This window comes from Topomyia yanbarensis, chromosome 2 (genome assembly GCF_030247195.1).
Source record: "Topomyia yanbarensis strain Yona2022 chromosome 2, ASM3024719v1, whole genome shotgun sequence".
NCBI lineage: Eukaryota > Metazoa > Arthropoda > Insecta > Diptera > Culicidae > Topomyia > Topomyia yanbarensis.
This window is the reverse complement of record NC_080671.1, coordinates 101,388,946-101,411,038: the sequence shown is the minus strand read 5'-3', so window position 1 is coordinate 101,411,038 and position 22,093 is coordinate 101,388,946. Positions and strand designations below refer to the sequence as shown.

Below are 22,093 nucleotides of genomic sequence, written 5' to 3'. Positions count from 1 at the left end.
CTCTTAGGGGCGAACTCGGTTTCGCTCGCGTTGTCTGGCAAATGTTGACAGGAACCGAGCAAAACCCTGGCATAACTCGGACATAAACCGTGCAAAATTCCTGGCAATTCCTACCTGGTAGAATTTAGCACAAATCGATCAAAACATCTGACAAAGATGTGGCAGGAAGCGTGCAGAGAACTTGGCCGTACATTTCTGACTGGATTCTGGATAAAAGTGAGCAGCATCGGTTGGCTTAACCGCTTCTGTCAGAAACTGTTGTTGCATTTGAGCGAATTCTTTGCCAGAATTCTCGCACAACCCTAATAAAAAAAAATTATACACGAACTTTAACCCATATAATCCAACGATTCCACATATTGTTTGGATTATACCCTGAACAGGTTGTTAGGCTCTTGGATCATAAGATATTTATTAGGGAAATCGCGAAAAATACTGGCAGAAACGCCAGCATTCGCTTTGCTCAACTTTTGCTAACTTTCTGCTTGCCACGATGACTGGGTTTGAGTACGACCTTTTGAAATACCGGCCGAGACATAAACAAAAAAAATGATTCCACCCAAATCTCGGTTATTTCTTATTCAACGTGTAATCGTTTAATCGATCTTTTCTGTGCTAGGGGTGCTAGGTTACAACAATAACAATCGTCTTTTAGTGAAAAATTCGCATGCAAAAACATTGAATAATTGGTAGTTTTTGCTGGTTTTCATGATGTACATTCGTTAATAGTTTTCATATTACTTGTAGCAGTTCAATGAACGACAACATGGGACAGCAGACAGTCATCGAACAAACTGGATGGTCGTTTGATGATCGGAGTTGCTGGCTTTGCCAGTGCGTCAATCGACCTCTCAATCCATTATTTTCACAAGACGATTCATCGAAATTTTACAGGAATTTGATTTTTGTATGTTTGGAAATTGTGGTAAGTTATGTTTTAATATACGCAGCGGACACTTCCCATAAAAAATCCATCATTTTTAGGTTGTTCATCATCGCAATTCCGATGCCTTGATTTGCGTTGATTGCATCGAAAAACTAAATTCATTCAGCTGGTTCAGCCACCAGGGAAAAAGTAATGATCAATTCCTCAAGCAACTGCCGGAGGAACACTTCCGCGTTGGAGAACAGTACTGTCGGTTGTGTTTGGCCACCAATGGACGTCTCCACCAAATTTTCTTCGCTGACGGGCAGCCAAACACTGAACTGTGTGCTATTATTGAGGAATGTACCGGAGTCGTGGTTAACTGTTACCGGGACTTTAAATCTCACATCTGCGACATGTGCCGAACGCAATTGGAAATGTTTGTGACTTTCAAGCGAATATGCAGGCAAATAAAAGAGAAACATAAATTGGAATTTTCAAACGAAACGGACGGATATGGATCTGAGTCACTGGAAGATGAAACCGAAGCGTCTTTGTTGGACATTTTGGGAAGCGAAAACGAAGCAAATGAACAGAATACCAAGAAGAAACGAAAGAGAAATGTCCAGTTAAAGAATAAAGCTAAAAAAGTTAAAAGCAGTCCAGCACAGACTGAAAATAAGCTTGGGAGGACAGTTTATCGCAAACAGGTTTTCCGTATGCTGTGGTTAGCGGATGACGAAAGGAATTTTGAGGTGATTAAGGAAAAGAAAGGACGAGCAAAGGTATACATCGATGGTTACAAATTTAATTTTCAACTTGTGAATCCGGATGGTTCAAGTGTTTGGAATTGCGAATGGAAGAAGCTACACAATTGCAAGTATGTTTTTTCGAATAGCGGTCATTTAAGTATAGTTAGCTAATAAGATAGTTTTATTGGTTCCTGCAGGAATGTAGTGACCGTCAGTGCCGACGGAAAGATCGCCACTTTCAACAAAAGCTTGAGTCACACACATGGAACCGAGCCGTCACGGCTCATCATGTGTCCCCCAGGAAAAGGTTCGCTTCTCAAAGAGGACGGTACAGAGGAAAATATCTGGCTGCTGCATTTCTTGACGGCTGGTGAGGAGCACGTTCGACAGTTGGTATATCGCGGTCAGCAATATACGTTGTGTGCCATTTATAACGATAAGGATACTAGTGAATGGGTGTGTAAGTCAAAACAATGTCGTGTTGCCGTCATTGTTAAAGGTATATTCAAACATATTGAACATTTGCGAGGTTATCATATACACCCAGAATTGTCGGAGCAGGAGACTCGTGAGATATTGAGATTGTGTAAGATAAGACCAAATTCAGATGATGTGATTACGCCATTTCGCGAAAAGAACGTTTCAGAATGGCGCAATAAAAGTAACTCTATAGAAAAGTTAGTAGTGCCACCAATATACACCCAATTGGCTTCTAACGATCCTCATAGGAATTATGAGGTGTGTAATATAAAGGGAAATCGCTATAAAATACAGTACGGCGGATATTATTACAAATACTACCTGAGATCAGTGGGCCGAACCACCCTATGGAAGTGTATATGGGAGACCATTCACAATTGCATGGCAATGATTGTAGTGACAAGCGATGGTAAACAAGCTTCTATCTATGGAGAAGCAGAGCACAGCCATTCAACAAATTTCGCAGAAATTTTTGACTATGAACTAAAGCAGTATTCAGTTCGGAAAATAACCAGCGAAGTAGAAGAAAATATACAGTTACTTTCTCGTGAATGTTTATATTTCTACAGTCGCTCTTTGTTGCATCAGAACCATATTTATAATCTCCGTCTCATCGTCAACTCAGAAACCAGATGGGCATGTGTCAAACTGGACTATCAGAGAAAGCAATGTACCGCAATGCTTATCTTGAATGGTAATTTCCAATCATTTTTACTGAAGGGCGAGCATTGCCATCCGCCAATGTCGGGTAGCGAAATCAAACACGTCATTAGGCCGGGAAACAAACTAGAGTTATCTGCTTTAACAAGCGATGAGCAAGTATCGAACGAAGATACGGAACAATCTCTCTACTCGGACGCATCTCAGAGTCTGCTGAGTATGTTAAAGCAACAACTCTTGACGTACCCCGCCGGACGCGGAAGTATATGGGACAAGGGCGAAAATAAGCAGTTCTCTTTTTATTTCCTTACGGACAACAGCAATAAACGTGAAAACCCGTACAAAGTATTCTATCAGCAATATCGCTACTCATTTGCTTCGATAGACCAACACGGCACTAGTCAGTGGATTTGTTGTAAGTTAATTGATACTAGCGCACGGTTAGGTACTTGCACAGCACACCTAACTATCGAGGGCATATTTCAACGCGTTACGGCTAAGGGCAGTCACAATCATGACGGTATACCCGAAACAATGGTTGAATATCTCTGTAGTAGAAGCGAGGTTAGAACCTAGGTAGTAAGATTCGGTATGTGCATGTTTTCTCCATTTGTATTTTATGTGTGTATTATCATTATTTATCAATCATTTCCTCGAACAAAGCATCACTTCGCATTTGAATAGGTAAACCAAAAATTTTAAATTGAGTAAAAAAACAGTTTTTAATAAAATAAACGAAAAACCAATTTTAATCCTCAAAAGAAGTCATTCTTACTTTAATCCGATAAAATCCAAATTATCGGAAGAAATCATCAGCCTTATTCTGCAGGTTAGCAAAGCTGTATTATTCCCTCCACGCGGTACCAAACGGGGTACGAGCTACCTTATGCCGTTTTTGTTTGGACCCTGCGCAGGGTTGGGTTCTGGCCCCAGCCGCTATCTGTTCACACATTTTGACAGTTGTTTTGAGTCTGACTAGTGTGGCGGGATCTGCATTAGTGAATATCTGATTGGTCGTATATTGACAGGGACGACGCGCGTGTGGAACTGTACATGTAGATTTTATAGGTCATTCCTCCAAAAAAAAAAGTTTTCTTTCGGTAGGTCAAAGGATAGTCTTTAAATTGAGCAGTTTTCAAATAAAATTAGGCACAGTTTTGAAAAATTATGTTATGAGGTAAACACGTTAAAAGTATTGAGCTCACTTTCGACGAATTATTCGTGGTATGGTGTCAATACTTTGCATTAAATTTTAAGAATGGTGTAAATTTCTTGGCGATTTCACATAAGTGAGATTCTTCATACATAGTTTAAATTGTATACAAGGAACCAACATCCATAGGATACTGCATCGGTCTGGGTCTCGTTGAATGTTGAAAGCAAAATAATTCAATCTGTCTGTCACGGTACCTCTTAGCTTCTATCCGCTACCTGAAGGACTCCAGGGACAACCAAAATAATGAAGTTTGCTATACAAATCTCTTAGGATAAAGATTTCTAGACTGAAGCTTACCGTCATGCCCACGGCAGCCACGGAATTTTTTTTCTTCGAAACCAGGTGGAAGAATCAGAATATATTGGCTCAAATGGCACGTTTCCCGTACATAGTCGGGGATTTGTGCCTTGCCGTGTGTTTTCATCATTTCCTGAGCGGAAGCAAAGGACAAGGAGGTGTGGGGAAGTAGAATTGGAAGGGCGGGAAAAATAACAGCACAAAACAAAAGTAAACAACAGGTAAGTTAAACTCACAAGTAGTTCAACTTGCCTGCGAATAAGCCTAAAGCTCTTTACCACATTGGATAAGAAACTTTAGTATGTCTCTGAGTTTCAGTGGTCCAAACATGGTTTCGTCTATATAAGGACGGCTGAAGATCGCAATTGGACAGTTGCATATCAGATGATATGAGGTTCCGTAGTCGGATTCACAAAGATCACATGAAAAAGACTCAGCGCGCGCAATAGTTGCCATGTGATAATTGAGTTTGCAGTGGCCGGTTAAAGCCCTGGTCAGCATGCCGCAGTGGAGCTTCGAAAAATGTAAGAGATTTTTCGAAACCACTGGGCATGGTTGTTCTAGAAACGCCTTTGTTTGGCGACACGTTTGTAGATTTCTCCAATAATTGCGGTGCTCGGACGAAGCCCAGGACTGTATTTTTTTTCCTTATCCAACTTGTCGAAATTGGCAGCGCGGGCTCAGGACCAACGAAGTCAATCGCTGAACCTGCCCTGGCCAATTCGTCAGCCCATTCATTTCCAGTAATACCGCAATGTCCGGGCACCCAGACAAGGTAGATAGTGTTGACAATGCTTAGTTCTTCGATTTGGGTTCGGCACGCGATCACAAGCTTGGACCGGGATTTGTCTGAGCTAAGGGCCTTGATTGCAGCCTGACTATCGGAGCAGAAGTTTATAATTTTGCCGGACAAACTCAGTTGAAGGGCCGATTGCACCCTGCACATAATCGCAAAGTTTTCTGCTTGGAATACAGTACAGTATCTACCTAGTGAGTGAGATTGTTCCAATCTCATTTCACGACAGTAAACACCAGCACCAGCACGTCCCTCCATCGTAACAGACCACTTGCGTTTGTTGTTGTTTTTTAATAAAGTCAGACAACCACTCCTCTCGAGAGGGAATCTTCACATGGAATGTCCTGTAAGGAAAACTACATGTGAGTGTAATATCGCTGGGAGCAAGAATATCTTCACCCCATGTAACCATTTGTGACCACAATCGTGTATGACTGGTAGCAATATCAACATGATTACTGTTCCAAAGCCCAGTAACTTGCAGTCTGTATGCACATGGTAGTGCCTCTTGTTTGAGGTGTATGTGTAATGGTTTGATATTTAGAAGTGCCTCAAGAGCAGCAGTCGGAGTCGTGGTGAAAGCACCAGTCAACGCCATGAGTGCCATTCTTTGCAGATGGTTTAGCTTTGACTGGACTGTCACCACCTCTCCCCTCTGCCACCACACAAGGCATCCGTATGAGAGTAGTGGACGTACAATTGTCGTATACATCCAATAGATGTATTTAGGTTTGAGACCCCAGGTCTTTGCAAAAGTTCGTCTGCACTGCCCGAAGGCCATGCACGCTTTCTTGACTCTGAACTCAATGTGAGCAGACCAATCCAGTTTGGAATCCAATATGACTCCAACGTATTTGTCTTGATGTGCACACAGTAGCTCAGAATCAAAGAACTGCAAGGGACGAACCCCGGTTGTTATTCGCTTCTTCGTGAAAAGAACCATTGAAGTTTTGCTTGGGTTAACTGATAGTTTAACTTGTCGACACCACTGTTCGACAGCTCTTAATGCCTGTTGCATTAAGTCAAAGATTGTTCCGATGCAAAATCCAGTAATTAGTATTTGGTGATCGTCAGCAAACCCGTAGGTTGGAAATCCAAGCTCATTGAATTTCTTCAACAAGCCGTCAGCTACTAAGTTCCATAACAAAGGTGACAGAACGCCGCCCTGAGGACAACCGCAAATACTCAACTTCCGTATCTCAGCCTGTCGCAGTGACGACCAAAGTATGCGGTTACTAAGCATTGCGTTTATCCAACCAGAGATGCATGCAGGTATCCCATGACCGCGCGTTGCTTCCAGAATAGACTGGAAGGACACATTGTCAAAAGCACCCTCAATATCTAGGAATACACCCAAGCTAGATTGCTTGAGCGAGAAGGCTTTCTCAATGTTGTAAACAACATCGTGAATCAGAATTATCGTGGATTTCCCACACTGATATGCATGTTGCATTTTGTGCAGTGGATATTCAACTAAACTAACGTTCCTGATGTGATGATCGATTATCCGTTCCAAAGCTTTCTGAAGAAAAGAACTTAAGCTGAAAGGCCTAAAACTCTTGGCTTCTTCATAGCTTGAGCGCTCCCCTTTGGGAATAAATCTAATAGTTATTTCTCGCCGTGCTTTCGGGATATACCCGGTAGCAAGACTGGAAAGCAACATCTTTTTCAAGACATGTTTAAGGATATCAAATCCCTTTTGCAGTAGCACGGGAAGTATTCCATCTTTTCCGGGTGATTTGTATGGAGCAAAGCTGTCAACTGCCCACTTGACCGATTCAGTGGAAACCAATGTGCGTGCTAACGCCCACGAGTCCGAATCACCAGAATGAGATCTGTGAACATTGTTCAACTCCGGATCGATACAACCTGGAAACTTTCTTCATTCTTTCAAGCTCAGCCCTCCACCAAGGGGTTCCCCTAGTCGATTTAACAGTACGAAGTGGACAAGCTTCTTCGTAGGATGCTAATATGAATGAGTTTGTCGTATCCACGACGTCATCTAAGTCGCCTAGTTGACTAATTGTTGGAAAATATCCATGAAATTTAGTCGCCAAGTTTTCCAAAAAGAGGTCTCAGTTTGTAGATTTAGGATTACGATATGTTACCACCTTGAAGGTGACATCAAAATGATCGAAAAATATATATTTATGATCGTATAGAGACGGTTCAGTTTCATTTGGAACCTGCCAATTTCCAAGCTCATGCAAAATTCTATCAGAGCAAAGTGTTATGTCTAACACCTCCTCCCTCCCAGACCTCGCAAAAGTTACCAACTTTCGGTTTCCTACATTCAGAATATGGAGATTTGTACTACTTATGTACTCCATCAGTTCAGAGCCTCTCAGATTGATGTCTGAGCTGCCCCAAATGATGTGATGAGCATTCGCATCACTGCCAATAATGAGCGGAAATCCATTTCTGCTACAATATGATACAACGCTTTTGAAATCATCAGAAGGAGATGACTCGTTATGCGGTAGATATGCTGAACAATATATATATATTTTTTGTCTACGTTTCCGACAGTCAGTGTAACTGTGACAACACAGATACCGCGAGTTGTGAGCTCTGATATGAGACACGCGCCAATAGCCTTATTTGCAAGAATGCAAGCACGAGGCATTTCACGTGGGTTAGTCATGCCTGTCTTGTTGTAAGCAATGAAGGCAGTGTTAAGTAACTTTCCAAAATAGATGTTTCCTTTATGGAAATACGGTTCTTGAACCAATGCTATGGAAGCTTTACCTTCCTGCATGAGTCGAGATAAATTCATAGTTGCTGTACGTTTATGTTGGAGATTGATTTGTGCTATTCTAACCATTGTTGATTAGAGAACTGTACATTTCATCTCCAACATAAATTGCACAACAACTAGAGGAAACCAAGCGAGTTGGGATGTTAACTATATGCGAGCCATATCAGGTTTAAATGGGACACGATCATCTGATTCCCACGATTTTCGAAGAAAATAATGGTCCACTGTGTGAGAGATTCGCATAACACAGTAAGAGTAAAACCCAAAATGCTTATGTTTATTTCTAGACCAACCGAGGCCAGCAGTGGAATTAATAGACCAATTATCCTTTCAACGTCTTCATCCGTGTCACATACGAACAGTAGATCATCCGCATAGGCCAGAATGCACGGTATAATGATATGTCGATAGTGTTCCAGGTTGATTTCCGGCATCAGTTCCCGCAGCGTTATTAGCACGTGGTGTAGCACTAAAATAAACAATCTCGGGCTCAGTGGACATCCTTGCTTAATTCCCCTAGCCTTGTTAATTACTGGGGTTCTTTTACCAAACCATTGGAGTGATGTTTTTTCCGCAATGCACGCAGTGTTGATACGATTAACTAATCCCGGTGACAATCCCATGTCTATCAGAATCGCCGATAGTTTTGAAACGTCCACTCTATCAAACGCCGGTTTTAGGTCAATCGATACCAGTATTGAATGTTTACCCTTCCTCCATCTTTCGTCTAATATCCTGCGTAGCGCGAAGATTTGATCGCATGCGCCTCTTCTGCTTTGGAACGCCATTTGATAGGATAACATTGGCGGGATTTGTTGATCAAGTCGGTTTAGCAGCATTCTAGCGTAGATTTTATAGGCAACTGAACAGAGTGTTATGCATCTGTAATCGTCCGTAGATTGTGGGTTTTGTTTTTTGGCTATTGGGACTTGAACCGTTGAAATCCATCCACTAGGAACCACATTAGATCGGAATACCTGTCGTAACAAGGCAACTAGCTCATCCATCAAGGCGTCTGACCCGTACTTTAGAAATTCTATAGCTATACCATCTAGACGGAGCAGTGTTGTTTTTCATTTTCATTACAATGCATTCAACCTCCGCTCTTGTTGGATCCGATCCGCTCTCATCCGGGGATCCTTCGAGTAACTGAACGATTTCCAAATTTCCTTCCATTTTTGCCATTTTTGCATTCCACTGCTGAATGGTTAGGTACTTTATCCGCCGTGTATCCTTTCTCCTCCTGTGACTTTTAATAACACGGAATGTCATTGTCATTCGATCCAGAGAGTTATCATTTTCAGTTTTAAGAAATTTTCGACTTTCTCCTGAAAATGTTGATTTTCCGCCTCTTTTTTAGCTTTCCATGCCAGTTTCCGTTCTTTCTTCCTTTCTCCATCGCTCCTGTTTGCCAATAACCGTTGTCTTGCCAAAAAGTAACGCTTAGAGGCTGCGGCTCTCCTTGGCGTTTGGGGCGAACCAGCCTTTCTAATGGTAGCCTCCGCCGCCGTTTTTATCGCATTCTCCATTCCGCACCATTTTGTCTCTACCGTCTGTGCCTGAATATCCGTTAATTGTTTATCTAGTTCGTTTTGATATTTTTTGCGGCTTTCCTCATCAACCCTTAACGAACCAGTTTCCAATCGCACTCTTTTATTCGTTCTGTTTTCTTGTGATGTTTTTCGTTTTAAAGTCGGTAGTTTGTTTTTTTTTTGCTCTTTTTAAATTTCATACTACCACTTTATGATCGCTCTGAATCTGTGGATGGAAGAAGCATTTCACTTCAGGGAAGCTGAAATCGTCCATTTTGTGCATCAAGATATGATCGATTTGCGAATGGGATCTTCTATTCGACCAGGTGAAGTTAACTGAACGCGAGTTGCTCAAAGTGACAATCTTTTACTTTAGCCCGTGGAGCAGATTCTTCAGCTTAATGCCGTTGTCATTGGACATATCGTGGTGTAAGTTTTTACCGATCCACTGCCGATCATTCTCCACTAGATCATTACGACCCAATCGTGCATTAAGGTCGCCCAAAATCATTACTCTCTCCCTTATGTTGTCTGGTAACTTGATTATGAAGTGGTCCAGTGCGTCGAATTCTCCGTTCGTTCCTACTTCTGTGCTACGGATATAACCCGATATGATTAAAAATGGTTTTAAGAAGACATCGCATTTATATGCGCAGGCATTGGCACTTATCCTCTTGAAGCAATCTCCCTTGAATATGGCCTTGCGAATCAATATTGCTGTTCCTCCGCCCATACGATCCCGTTCTTCAAATTCGTTTACATTGAACCAATGATAGTTTGCCGTGTCCACCGTGCAGTTTGCTAGCCTCGTCTCCTGCAACACCACAATCGTGTATTCCGCTTTCGCAAAGAAATCATCTAGCGTTTCTTGTTTTTCTCGATCGGAACATCCTCTAACATTGCAGCTCGCTAGTATAAAGCGATCCCACTCTTTGGTACTGCCTACGACTTCCAATGATGGAAAGATTGATCGTGTGCTTATTTGAAATGCATTGATCGTATTCTGGTTCTGCCATTCTGTTGGCGCACTCGGTGGCACCAAGGCAGTGGACTGTATCTGGAGGTTGAAGATTGACACGCTTTTCAATCAACAATCATCTCGTCGTCAGGGTAACGGAAAACGAACCGAACAGCAAGTAGTCAGGCGATGGTCAAAACGAACCGAACAGCTAGTTGAGGAATGGTTGTACAAAACCACTGGAATCTATTTGTTCATTTGTTTATTCCTCTTCGATGTTAACATGATGAAATTCAAATTAAAACTAAAAAACTAGTAAGACCTAGCTGCTATTTATAGATAGAGTTTGTTATTTAGTAATAACGTGCGTTGCTACCGACGTTGCTACCATTGTTGCTATCCCTGTTGCTACGCGCTGTTGTTTCCGATGTTGCTACGTGATGTTGTTACACGTGGTGTTTCATTTCATGATTGTTCCAGAGCGGATGGTTTGGTAGCGAACATATTCCCCCCAGGCTGGGAAGAATTCACAGAATTGATGTTTTCTTCACTGTTGTCTTCAATCGGGAGAACAGACAATTTGGACACTGCTCTTCTGTAGACAAAACCACCGATACTCACATCCACCGCTCTGACCAAATTATCGGTTCCTGGGTAGACATGTAAAACTTTTCCCATCTTCCAACATTGCGGTGGGGCATCCTTCTGCTCCAGTAACACGATCATACCGGGTTGAAAGTTTGGTTGTATTTGGCGATTTTTCCCTCTTGGTTGAAGATTCAGCAGGTAATCCAGGCTCCATTGTATCCAAAACTGCTGACGGAGGTATTGGAGATACTGCCATCTTGATAGACGATTTGTTGGCAGATCGCTGTAACTGGGTTCCGGTGTAGCTATCAGGGGACGACCAATTAAAAAATGGCCTGGAGTCAAAATTTCAGCTTCTGGATCAGATGTTGCACAGAGAGGTCGAGAATTCATCACAGCCTCCACTTGACTAAGTACGGTGGCATATTCTTCAAAAGTCAGTTTGGCGGTTTTCAGAGTCCTCTTCAAGTGGTACTTTGCAGTTTTCACGGCGCTCTCCCAGAGGCCGCCAAAGTTTGGAGCTTCCGGTGGGATAAATTTCCAGACGATCTCCTTTGGTTGACAAAATGATGCAATTTCCTCGATGGTGTGGTGGCTTTGGAAAAGAAGATACAGTTCGTGTAGTTCGGATTTAGCCCCTTTAAAGTTAGAGCCATTGTCGGAATAGAGCTCTTGATAAAAGCTGCGCCTGCTGACGAATCGATGCAGAGCCGCAAGGAATGCGGCGGTGGAAATGTCGGAAACCAATTCCAGATGGACTGCTTCAGTTGACAAACAAACGAATACCGCTATGTAGGCCTTGACGACTTGAATTCCTTCACAAACACTGGTCCGGCGTAGTCAATAGCTGTTTTCTGGAACGGTTCAGCGGGTGTCACTCGGCAGGTCGGCAGATTGCCCATCAATTGGCTGGAGTTTTTGGGTTTCGAACGAAAGTAAGTAACGCAGCTCCTGGTGATCTTTCTTACGGACGACCTTCCTTTCAGTAACCAGAAACGCGATCGTAACGTGGCTAATAACATAGTTGGACCGATGTGATGATGTTCTTCGTGGTATGTACGGATGATTTGATCGGTGATTGGATATTGCGGAAGCAATAATGGATGCTTAGTATCGAAAGGTAACCGAGAATGTTGTAGTCGTCCTCCAACACGTAACACTCCATTTTTGTAGATCGGGTTAAGCGGGGCGATTCTTTTGCATGGTTCATTAGAAATCACTCGTTGAATTTCGTCGTCCATAGCCTCATGCTGAATGACCTTTACAATTAGTTGCAACGCTGATCGCAGTTCTTTTATTGTAGGATGATGTCGTAGGATTCGTTCGCTGGGAGATTTTAGTCGACAGTTATGTATAAATCGCTGGACTAACGCGATTACCCGCTGGAGTTTTCTGAACGAGCTGAATCTGGAAAACACTTCCAACTTGTTTTCGTTAACGGCTAGAGCGGCGATCATATTTACCCGTTTTAGTTCTGGAAGTGCTTCATCTGGGATGTCATCTGGAATCTCCAACTTATACTCGATGGTGCTCAAAAAGCCTGGCCCATTCCACCAAAGCTCGTTAGTGCTTAGGGCGAGAGGAAGTTGGCCTCTGGATATTAAATCGGCTGGATTTTGTTTTGATCGAATGTAATTCCATGTGTAGTTAGCTGTGTTCCTTAAAATTTCTGCCACGCGGTTACGCACAAACACTTCAAGCGATGGCAACGGCTTTCGTAACCAGGCTAGCACCACCTGACTATCACACCACAGAACAACATTTGATATCTCCAGCTGGAAGGAATCCAGCACTTTGGTCAGTAGACGGGACAGGAGTCGGGCACCAAGTAACTCCTTTCTTGGAATAGTCATTTCTGCTAGTGGACACACTTTGGACTTACTGCACAGCATATTCATATTTGTCGTACCATCTGGCAGGATACAGCGAGTGTAAATGACAGCCCCGTATGCAATCGCAGATGCATCGGAGAAGCCATGAATTTCGACAGTAATAGCACCATAGGATATGGTACATCTAGGTATCTTGATTCTGCTTACCAGGAGTAAAGCTTCACGAAATTGTAGCCAGGAGCTTAGAAGTTCTTGTTCCAACGGGGCGTCCCATGGGAGGCCGGCCTTCCAAAGCTTCTGCATAATTCTTTTAGCAATGATGATGTCTGGTGATATGAAATCCAGCGGGTCGAATATTCTACCTATCTCGGACAATACTGATCGTTTTGTAGGTGGGCTGGTTTCTCGCTCCCGTCTGTTGACGCTGATCACAAACTCGTCCTCTTGAGGGCTCAACATCAAACCCAATGTCTTCATTACATCCGTGGAGATGTTGTCAAGATGCACTAGGTGCTCACGGTCGGCTTCTGGAATTCGTTCCAGTACTTCTGCGGCATTAGACCTCCATTTGTGGACAGGAAATCCACCTCGTTCCATCAGTTGTTGAATTTCCGTTTGGCATTCAATGGCTTTTTCTACAGTATCTGCACCAGAAATGACGTCATCGACGTAAGAATCCAAGCGGATGATTCGTGCTGCGATCGAGAACGAACTGCCTTCATCGTCACAGAGCTGCATCAGACATCTAGTTGCCAAGTATGGGGCTGCTGCTGTACCGTGGGTCCCTGTTGTGAGTTCCAAGACACGGAGAGGGTCATCCGAGTTTGACCGCCAGAAAATTCGTTGGAAGCATGCATGTTCTGGTGCAATGCGTATCTGCCGATACATCTTGGTAATGTCAGCAGTGAATACGACCTGGTGTTTCCGAAATCGTAATAGAACACTGAAAATGTCGCTCTGTAATGTTGCTCCAACTTTTAACACATCGTTCAATGATTTTTCAGCACGGGATGCCTTGGCGGATGCGTCAAAAACGACTCGAATTTTGGTTGTGGTGCTCGATGAACGCAGAATTGCCTGATGCGGTAGATAATACACACCTTGAGTGACATGATTGGATTCATTCACTGTGAAATCGCTATGGAATAACTGGTTTGCCAGCGCCGCAAATAAACAATTTCCATCGCCTGGCATAATACGCACCAGCACCACACCTCCGTCGTACATCATTGGCTCCATTTTATTTCAGTTTCTATTTCCGTTTGTCTTTTCCACCAAACAATGTTTACCACCAATCACTAAAGACCTGTGAAAAAGTAAGTGACCCACTATTTATATATCGCTGGAAGAAAAATCTCTTATTAGCGGAGGACCATCCAAATAGACGCCTGTGCAGATGGGAACACTCTCTCTCTTCAGATTCTTATTGCTGTATTATAGCCTATCCAATAATATTATAGTGTGTTTTGAATTATGATAATGTTAACTAATACCAGACTCATAGATTTGGGGAGCAACGTGAACATGACTAAACTATTCACAGAAGAGAAATCAATCATAGAGAGCCCCCCATCCGCACACACATCCTGCTGAAAAAGTGCCCAGGTTTGTCTTTGCTTATATTGGTAAATTATCCACATTAATTCTCGGTTTGGTCCACGTGGGTGAAGGTTCTTCAAAACAATTAGGAACGTTAAAATATTATTGACATATTCCTGATCACGCGAAACTAAGGCGAAGTACCGAGTGACTTCAAACTAGCCTAATTTTAATGTAAATACCTTCACCCATAGGATACTGCATTATTCTGGCACTATTTGAATATGTAAATAAGAATTCAGGCCAGACGTCAGGGTATCCCTTAGCATCAATCCGCTACCAGATGCACGCGCCGTTGGGCTACCAGAAAGCGGGGTCTACCGCAATCCTAGATCCTTAATCTACCAATTCCCAAGCATAAAAATTTGTAGATTAAGCTCACCGACAAGCCCACGGAACTTAAATTAGTTAAAAATTAGTTCTATTTTTCTAAGCATGTACTGCGCAGTTTGTTTCCGCGTTTCTTTCGAAATAAACAAAGGATTTATTCTTCGGTTACGTGCAGTTAAAATATATTATGACATCTATAAATACTCCAAAGAAACTTACTTTCCAAAATCGCTCATATCCGGTATCAGCAAATCATCCATTAGGTTCGACTGTTTCCCCATCGACAGATCAATGTCGGCCAAACCCAACTCTACCAGAAGATCATTGCTATCACTGGTGGCACTTTTATTCAAGTCGACATCTTCGAAACCAGCGAGCAGCTGATCGATGGAAGCTCCACCGTAACTAGAGGATCCATTCTCTTTGGTAGTTTTAAGAACGGGCCTTTCAACTGCTTCCTCGCCTTGCTGGATTTCTTCGTCCACGCCTTCTTCCGGTGGAAATCTAATAGCTGATTTATATTGAAATGCGCTGGGCTTCAAGTCAACTTCGATAGGAAAGAGATTCGGAATGGATTCCAAACGTTCGACGGTTTCGTTTGCCAAGGTGGATAGTCCCTGAATAAACTTTCTTAGTTGTGAAGCTAAGTCGCGTGCGTGTTTGCATTCTAGCAGTTCCATTTTCTCGAGTACATCACTTCGAAGTTTGGCAAATTTTACTCGAGCCTCCTGGCGACAACGAAGAATCAGTCGATACTCGTAGTTCCCAGTTTCAACGCGATACAATGGTTCCTGAATCGCAGCATAACCGTGCTCTTCATCATCCATTTCTTTTATCTTTAAACAATAAGACAGATAAGTAAACTTCGCATCGGCATATCGTTTCACCGTTAGTTTGGTGTCGGGAATTGCTTTGTGCAGATACGTGCCCATATCAGCCAGAATGGGTTTCAAACTTTTGATCATCTTGATACCGTCTTTTTCCATGTTGCGATGCAGCTCTCCGAATACCCGGAAGGCTTCGGACGCTCTTGGTTGTGGTTCTCGGACACTGATTGCAGCAAAAATGTTTCCGAATGCTTGATACGTTTGAAGTACGTCAAAGTGGGCCTTTAGCATTCTACAATGAAATATATGTCTAATATTATTTGAATATATTTGATAGTTCGACAAACCGTTTTGCATGCTCGACTAGTCCTTTGTACATCGCTTCAGTTCTCTCCAATTCCTGTAAACGTTTCACCAACGAATCGTTGCACAGAATTGCTCGGGACAGTCCCAGCGTATCAGCCGTACCGCTGGACATTCTTTCTACCAACCGATGTTTCATCTTCTTGAGCACAATATCCAACGTTTCACCTTGCACCGGATCAGCGTGCAGTTTGTTGTAGTGAATGGTCACTTCCTCCGTAGCAGCCTGTATCATTTTCGCCACCTCGACTTTAGTTTTACCCTTCACCGATACACTGTTCACACCCAACAACTCATCTCCACTTTGCAACGTACCCTCGCGAGCGGCCGGTGTTCCGTCAAAGACCTAATGAGACAACGGATTATCGTGATTAGTCAGCTTTCAAACCAAATGCAAAGCCCGGCAAACCTGAACAATGTAGAGACAAGGACAAAGTGGAGCTCCGCCACCGATGCTTATGCCTATAAGATTAGTAGTGTCTTTCTTGATAACGACCGTTCCGGAGCTAACCGTCATACCCCTTTTGTAAGTTGTTAGTTTGCAATTGTGGAAACAAACGGGTTATTTATTGTTTTAAAGAAGTTTGGTTACAATCTATGTAAACACAAAACAAAAGCAAATACGGTGCATAGCGTACAAGGCGCAAAGAAGCAAAAATAATACGCATTATAATTCATACAATTTTTACATTGTTTTAAAACAATCTAAATGATATAATGTAATATATAAAGTCTGTAAGGAATGAATGTTTTACTACTACTACTTAAATGTTCTAAATTTATGATATAAACAAAAAGTAACAAATGGTTAAAAATGCGAAACATGTAGTGAATATTTTCTAAATATAATGAGAATGCTGGCATTTTTTTACAAGAAAAACTCATTGATTCTGAAAGCCGTTTAATTTTAACGTTTTTGAAAGGACAATTTCAAGCATCTACTGCTGATCAAATTCTACTTTTTTTCGCACTTACAGCCTTTCCATTTCCTGTTTCTGACAAAGCATAATGATTTTGGTATCGTCAACACAACCATCGGCATATAGCACCGGATCTGGCAGGTCGTCATTCGAAACAAACGCAATTTCTTCCGTGACCTTACCCATTCCGTTGCTATCGGCTGTTACTTCATTGGGCCTAGCGCGTTCGAAAAATGTTTAGAAACATTGCAACGTTAGTCCGTCTATCCTAATGAATTATGGTCCTACTCACTCTCCGAATGTGCGGCTGTCTAGAACCTGTTTAGTATGATCTACATCAAGAAGTAATGAGGTTTCACTTTCGGTTTGGCTAGAGTGGACGGAAAACATTGCGTTGCACTTATTGAGCTTTTTATTCACTTCACTTCTTGAGCCCGTGTTTTAAACAAGAGCCAAATAGATGACATGCGTGAAGAAATACGAGATCGATAAGAAAACCATATGCCAAAAATGTCAATTTTGGTAAATTATATCAGAACGCAATAAGTTTTAAAATAAAATATTGATAAATTTTTTGAAAGAGCTAATATTCCAGCACCAAAATTTGAAAAAAAAATGCTGAGGGCATGCAGAACAATATTGCTTACATGTTCTATGTAATTTAATACTTACATTTTATCTTCTTCGAGAAAATAATCGTCATCGTAATCTTGTAACATCCTGAACTTTACTTTTTAGCAATAAATCGTTAAATCACGTTAGATAAAAATAAAATTGATTGATTTTATATTTTCCTGCCAGCTGTGCCTGTGAAAGATGTTTTGAACTTTTGACATATGGCGGTGCACTGTGAAAAATATCTACAAACAATAGTATGTAGTACGCAGCCATTTTAAATGTAACGCATTGTAACATTAAGCCAAAAATGCGGCTCTGACATTCAGGGTTACCGAAGATACACTGAAACGAAGACCATGATATAAACTACAGACACTATGAACCAGTACACGGTGCGTTACATAGCGGTACTTTCCGAACCCTTGCTCGACCGAAATGACATTTGGTGCGCACTTTGTTTACTTGGCTGATCAGCTGTTCACAGGCTTTCTAAAGAACAGCTGATCAGCCAAGTAAACAAAGAGAGCGCAGCAAATGTCATTCCGGTCGAGCTGAGGCTCGGAACGTAACGTTTGTAACACAGCGTATTTTGATTGATACAACAGACTTGAGGTGAGAAAAACAGTAAAACTAGCAACCATGAATGTAAACTGGTATCACGGAAGCTCTTATAAGCTTTGCATGGGCTTCCCTAATAAACATCTTATCATTCAAGAGCCTAACGACCTGTTCAGGGTATCATAAACAATATGTGGAATCGTTAGACTATATGGGTTAATGTTCGTGTATAATATTTTTTATTAGGGTTCCTCTTGTACTTCCCCTCTCAAAACCCTCATGCTCGTTTGGCTGCACTTTTTAACAGTCCGTTTGGCTGCAATTTTTGACACTTCGCTAGTTTGTGTATAAAATGTCTGTAGTATAAACTACTATATTATAGGTTTAAATTGAAGACTGTACCATAGTGAATTTTGGTGCTCGTCTTGAATATTTTTCACGTCATTGGTACAGTGTGTATTCAGACATAGTGATATGGCCCTTCTTACTATTTCGTGGCAGTGTTATGATCATTTTGACAATGGCTCTAATTACAACCAATGGTTAGAATTACCAAAAGCTTGGTTGTTTTGATAATTGCTACCTGTTTGAAACTACTATAGTATACTATGTTATAGTAATAGCACAGAGGCCAGATATTCATGATCGAACAAATATATGAATACGACGTGTGTAAACATTTGAATTAATATACGATAAAACACTAGCGCTGCCACACTAACTTATCCCAATTATCTGACCGATCCATTCCGGAACCAGTTCGAAATCATGAATCGATTTAGTATGGAATCTGCCTCAAAGAAAACAACCGACTCCGACTCAATCGGTTGATGTATTTGAGCTGAAATTCATACTGAGTCCACTCCTACAAACAAATTTGCATCAAATTAGAAAAAAAATGCATTTAATTTCCATTTTTGCATCAACTTTGCACTCCCTCACACTGAAGTTTGTTTAACAATCGTCCTACGCTGATTCACTTTGTTCGACGTTGTGTTGAATATAGGGCTAGTTTTTTGTATGGTTTTGACGTCTTACACGCAACGCAAAATATTTTTTTTTATAATTATTAAATTTATTTAGGCCCAAATGCATTAGCTCGACGAGGCCGATTGTTCGTTTTTTTACACTAAATAATAAACAAACAACTAAGTTAAGTTTTTTGTCTCGTTCAGGCGCAGCTTTCTGCTGCGTGTTGAGATCCTTTTTCTAGGGGGCGAAATATTGCCAGTGTTGTCCACTGCAATTTGAGGTTCGATCCGTTTGTCTTCTTTCGCGTTGTCGTTCATGTCCATGTCCTTATCCGTACTACTTTCCTGCTGCTCGCGGTCAGATGTTCCAGTTTGTGTCTTACTCTTATCGGTCGTTATTGAATGTTCGTATTTTTCGGCATTCGTTTCGTTGTTGTTGTTGCTGGTTGTTGGTGCTTGATCCGGAGATGTTGGTTTTGCAGCTGTTAGTGGTTTAGCGTAAGGTGGTTCTGGGCTGATTTCAGTTGGATTGGTTAAGTTTTCCTTAACAGTTTCTACGCAAGGTTTTCCGAGGTGCAGCTTCTTCGTGCAGAACTGGCACGTAGGAATTTGCCCTGGGTACGTGACTAGTGATGCCTGTTGAATGAGAGCATCGTCCCTTTCTAACACTGTGAAGCTTAAGTATGAGGGAATTGGCTTGGTCACACGCATTCTCACCACACGAACACCGTTAGGGATGCCCGGGAAAAAAAATCCTCCATGTATCATGTGTAACGGAGTCTACTTCTCCGTATTTTTGCAAGCATTTTTTAATCGCGCCGTCAGGGGTACGCGTAGCCAAATCATGGACCCGAACTTCTACAGCGCCGTTCTCGATGTATACGGGAATGCTATATTTAACATTGCCGCATTCGGCGGTGTGCTGCATGTTGTTTCGCGAGGCGAATGACTCAGCTTGGTTAATGTTCTTGAACGAAATCAGCACGCAATGTTTGATATGATGCATTTGTAGGGTTTTCACTTCAGCCAGATTGAGTTCCATCTACACTTTAATAACTGTTCCACTTCCCGAATGGCTGGTCTTACGGGGCATTTCGAAAAATCAAGAGCAACATAGTTCGACCGCAGCTGGGTTGTTTTTTGCTGGGCACCGACACTCATCACTAAATCGCACAGTAGGTATAGGCTATTGTTATATGGACTGCTTGTGCGATAGGCACCGACTGATTTTTAGGTAGAATTGACTGTTCCACTTGCGCGGGACAATTTTTTGCTTCTGCTCAGGGCGAGATGTGAAGACAAACTGAACGCAAAATACATTGCACGCAACGCGAAATACATTTTGAATTTCTATTTTGATGGAAAGAAATGCATTTAATTTCGCTGATTTTTCAAAGTGCAAAGTGATCTGCCCCTAGACCCATTCAGAAATACGAACCGGTTCCGGAATGGTAGAGGTATAACCGCTGTCAATTGGGTCATTAAATGAGAAAATTTTTTTTTTTTCTTACATACATCGATAAAGCTGATTTTCGGTATTACAACAAAGTTTTTTTCCAACTCAGGAAACGTGAAAATAAAATTTAAATTTAAAATAAGGAAATATGTTGACAGTCTTGATTTGACACTATTAGAAGCATTTGACATATCGAATTTCACGACAAATGATGCCCTGTCAGATAAAAAGAATACGTGTTTTCCTGGTTTTCTCGTAGGGTTATTTTTATTTGACATAAACGCCATCTAATGTATATAGTTTATTTTTACATTTTAACGACATTCAATTAGCTAGAGATTACTGGGTAGGGAAAGTTATGAAAATTAGAGCCATAGTACTCAAGTGAGAGCAAAGATGTGAAGTAAACAGATCGGAAAACTAGAAGTGGCAGGGTCATTACAGCAGGCTTAATATCGTACAGGTTTAATCATTGTCTTCTGCTAATGAGGGTTGAGCTTAGGCAGCATAACTACGAATCACCCGGGTTCATTAGCATGTCTCCTGGTACAGATAGACGTGTCCATCTATACCAGGACACGTCTATCTGTACCAGGACACATGCTAATGAACCCGGGTGATTCGTAGTTATGCTGCCCTCATTAGCAGAAGATAAATATTAAGCCCGTACGATATTAAGCCTGTTCTAATGACCCTGCCACTTCTAGTTTTCCGATCTGTTTACTTCACATCCTTGCTCTCACTTGAGTACTATGGTTCTAATTTTCATAACTTTCCCTACCCAGTAATCTCTAGCTAATTGAATGGCGTTAAAATGTTAAAAAATAAACAAAAAATGTATAATATTTTATAATTTATAGGAAGTGTCTCGCCCCTTGGTTATACAGCTAAGAACGTTGTAAAAACAATGTAAAACAACGCCCCAAAATCGAAAATCTACAACAGCATAACATTGTAAATCGTTGTTATTGATTTTAAAATGTATGGGAAAAAGACGATTTTTCAGTTACATCCCTTAACGACTCCCCCTATTTATGTAAAAATTGCCTTTACAATAAAATAGTGTGTAAAAACAACAAATTTTATTGTAGGCTGGATCTTTTATAGCATTTCTAATTCTTTTACTGAGTTTTTCATTGTAATGTTACAATGGAAATCGTATTTCCGTTACACATTTTTATACGGGATCCTTGTTGGCAATGATTATTACACATACAGTGACGGATCTAGTGGAAGGTTTCTGGGGATTTGGAACGCCAGCCCAAAAATTTTCAGCTTGTGGAGAAATTTAGTTTCAATTTTAAATTATTTTACCATTTGATTTGCAAGTACCGTATTTTTCGTTTTAGACCCGCTCACATTTGAATCCAATTCGAGGTACATGTGATTTTAATTCGTGTTAAACATCAAACAAATTTGTATTACACTTATAATTGATGGATTTCGTTTTAAAAATATGGTGTGTTGCTTTGAAAATATGAAGTGTTTTCCTGTTAATTGCAATATGTTAGCCACTACGTGCAAATCGAAGCGTCAAACACTTGAAAAGAGAGTGTGTAGTTTTTTCAGTGTAGGTTTAACTGGGCTGGGGTTTGGAAAGTAACGCTAAGTAACATAGCGTGCTTTGCCTAATTTCTCTTTAACGGTGATAAATAGTTACGGGTGTTACGCGACTGCCTTTGACAACCACTTCAACCAACCAGATACTTGTTGTGAT

At 41.4% G+C, this 22,093-nt stretch overlaps 3 protein-coding genes across 7 annotated transcripts; 1 reads left to right on the top strand and 2 right to left on the bottom strand.

Annotated features, from left to right (window-relative positions):
• The first annotated feature begins 591 nt into the window (after positions 1–591).
• LOC131679027 (uncharacterized) lies at positions 592–3,459 on the top strand. 2 transcript variants are annotated; one of them, XM_058959547.1, is made up of 4 exons: positions 592–689; positions 748–925; positions 985–1,745; positions 1,815–3,459. In XM_058959547.1, exons 2-4 carry the CDS (start codon positions 755–757, stop codon positions 3,331–3,333), a joined length of 2,451 nt encoding a protein of 816 aa, XP_058815530.1. In that variant the 5' UTR covers positions 592–689; positions 748–754; the 3' UTR covers positions 3,334–3,459. The 2 variants fall into 2 exon arrangements, with proteins under 2 accessions (XP_058815530.1, XP_058815531.1); XM_058959548.1 differs by having other exon boundaries at positions 601–689; positions 751–925.
• Positions 3,460–9,723: 6,264 nt separating this feature from the next.
• On the bottom strand, positions 9,724–13,973 carry LOC131679628 (uncharacterized). The gene is made up of 3 exons (XM_058960361.1): positions 11,701–13,973; positions 10,936–11,497; positions 9,724–10,413 (listed from the first exon to the last, which is right to left on the bottom strand). Exons 1-3 carry the CDS (start codon positions 13,971–13,973, stop codon positions 9,724–9,726), a joined length of 3,525 nt encoding a protein of 1,174 aa, XP_058816344.1.
• An 843-nt stretch (positions 13,974–14,816) lies between these two features.
• On the bottom strand, positions 14,817–17,608 carry LOC131679026 (PRKCA-binding protein). 4 transcript variants are annotated; one of them, XM_058959542.1, is made up of 6 exons: positions 17,446–17,608; positions 17,066–17,200; positions 16,829–16,990; positions 16,263–16,374; positions 15,838–16,199; positions 14,817–15,782 (listed from the first exon to the last, which is right to left on the bottom strand). In XM_058959542.1, exons 1-6 carry the CDS (start codon positions 17,490–17,492, stop codon positions 14,879–14,881), a joined length of 1,722 nt encoding a protein of 573 aa, XP_058815525.1. In that variant the 5' UTR covers positions 17,493–17,608; the 3' UTR covers positions 14,817–14,878. The 4 variants fall into 4 exon arrangements, with proteins under 4 accessions (XP_058815525.1, XP_058815526.1, XP_058815528.1 ...); XM_058959543.1 differs by having other exon boundaries at positions 17,066–17,197; XM_058959545.1 differs by having other exon boundaries at positions 17,066–17,143.
• Positions 17,609–22,093: the final 4,485 nt, after the last annotated feature.

Coding starts and splice junctions, on each gene's coding strand:
- LOC131679027 (XM_058959547.1), top strand. CDS start 755: ATGAACGACAACATGGGACAGCAGACAGTCATCGAACAAACTGGATGG. Junction 926..984: donor TTGTATGTTTGGAAATTGTG/GTAAGTTATGTT, acceptor CATCATTTTTAG/GTTGTTCATCATCGCAATTC. Junction 1,746..1,814: donor AAGAAGCTACACAATTGCAA/GTATGTTTTTTC, acceptor TGGTTCCTGCAG/GAATGTAGTGACCGTCAGTG.
- LOC131679628 (XM_058960361.1), bottom strand. CDS start 13,973: ATGGAGCCAATGATGTACGACGGAGGTGTGGTGCTGGTGCGTATTATG. Junction 11,498..11,700: donor AAGGAATTCAAGTCGTCAAG/GCCTACATAGCG, acceptor TCTTTTCCAAAG/CCACCACACCATCGAGGAAA. Junction 10,414..10,935: donor ATTTGGTCAGAGCGGTGGAT/GTGAGTATCGGT, acceptor TTCAACCTCCAG/ATACAGTCCACTGCCTTGGT.
- LOC131679026 (XM_058959542.1), bottom strand. CDS start 17,492: ATGTTACAAGATTACGATGACGATTATTTTCTCGAAGAAGATAAAAT. Junction 16,991..17,065: donor GACAGCCGCACATTCGGAGA/GTGAGTAGGACC, acceptor CGAACGCGCTAG/GCCCAATGAAGTAACAGCCG. Junction 15,783..15,837: donor CTAGTCGAGCATGCAAAACG/GTTTGTCGAACT, acceptor ATTTCATTGTAG/AATGCTAAAGGCCCACTTTG.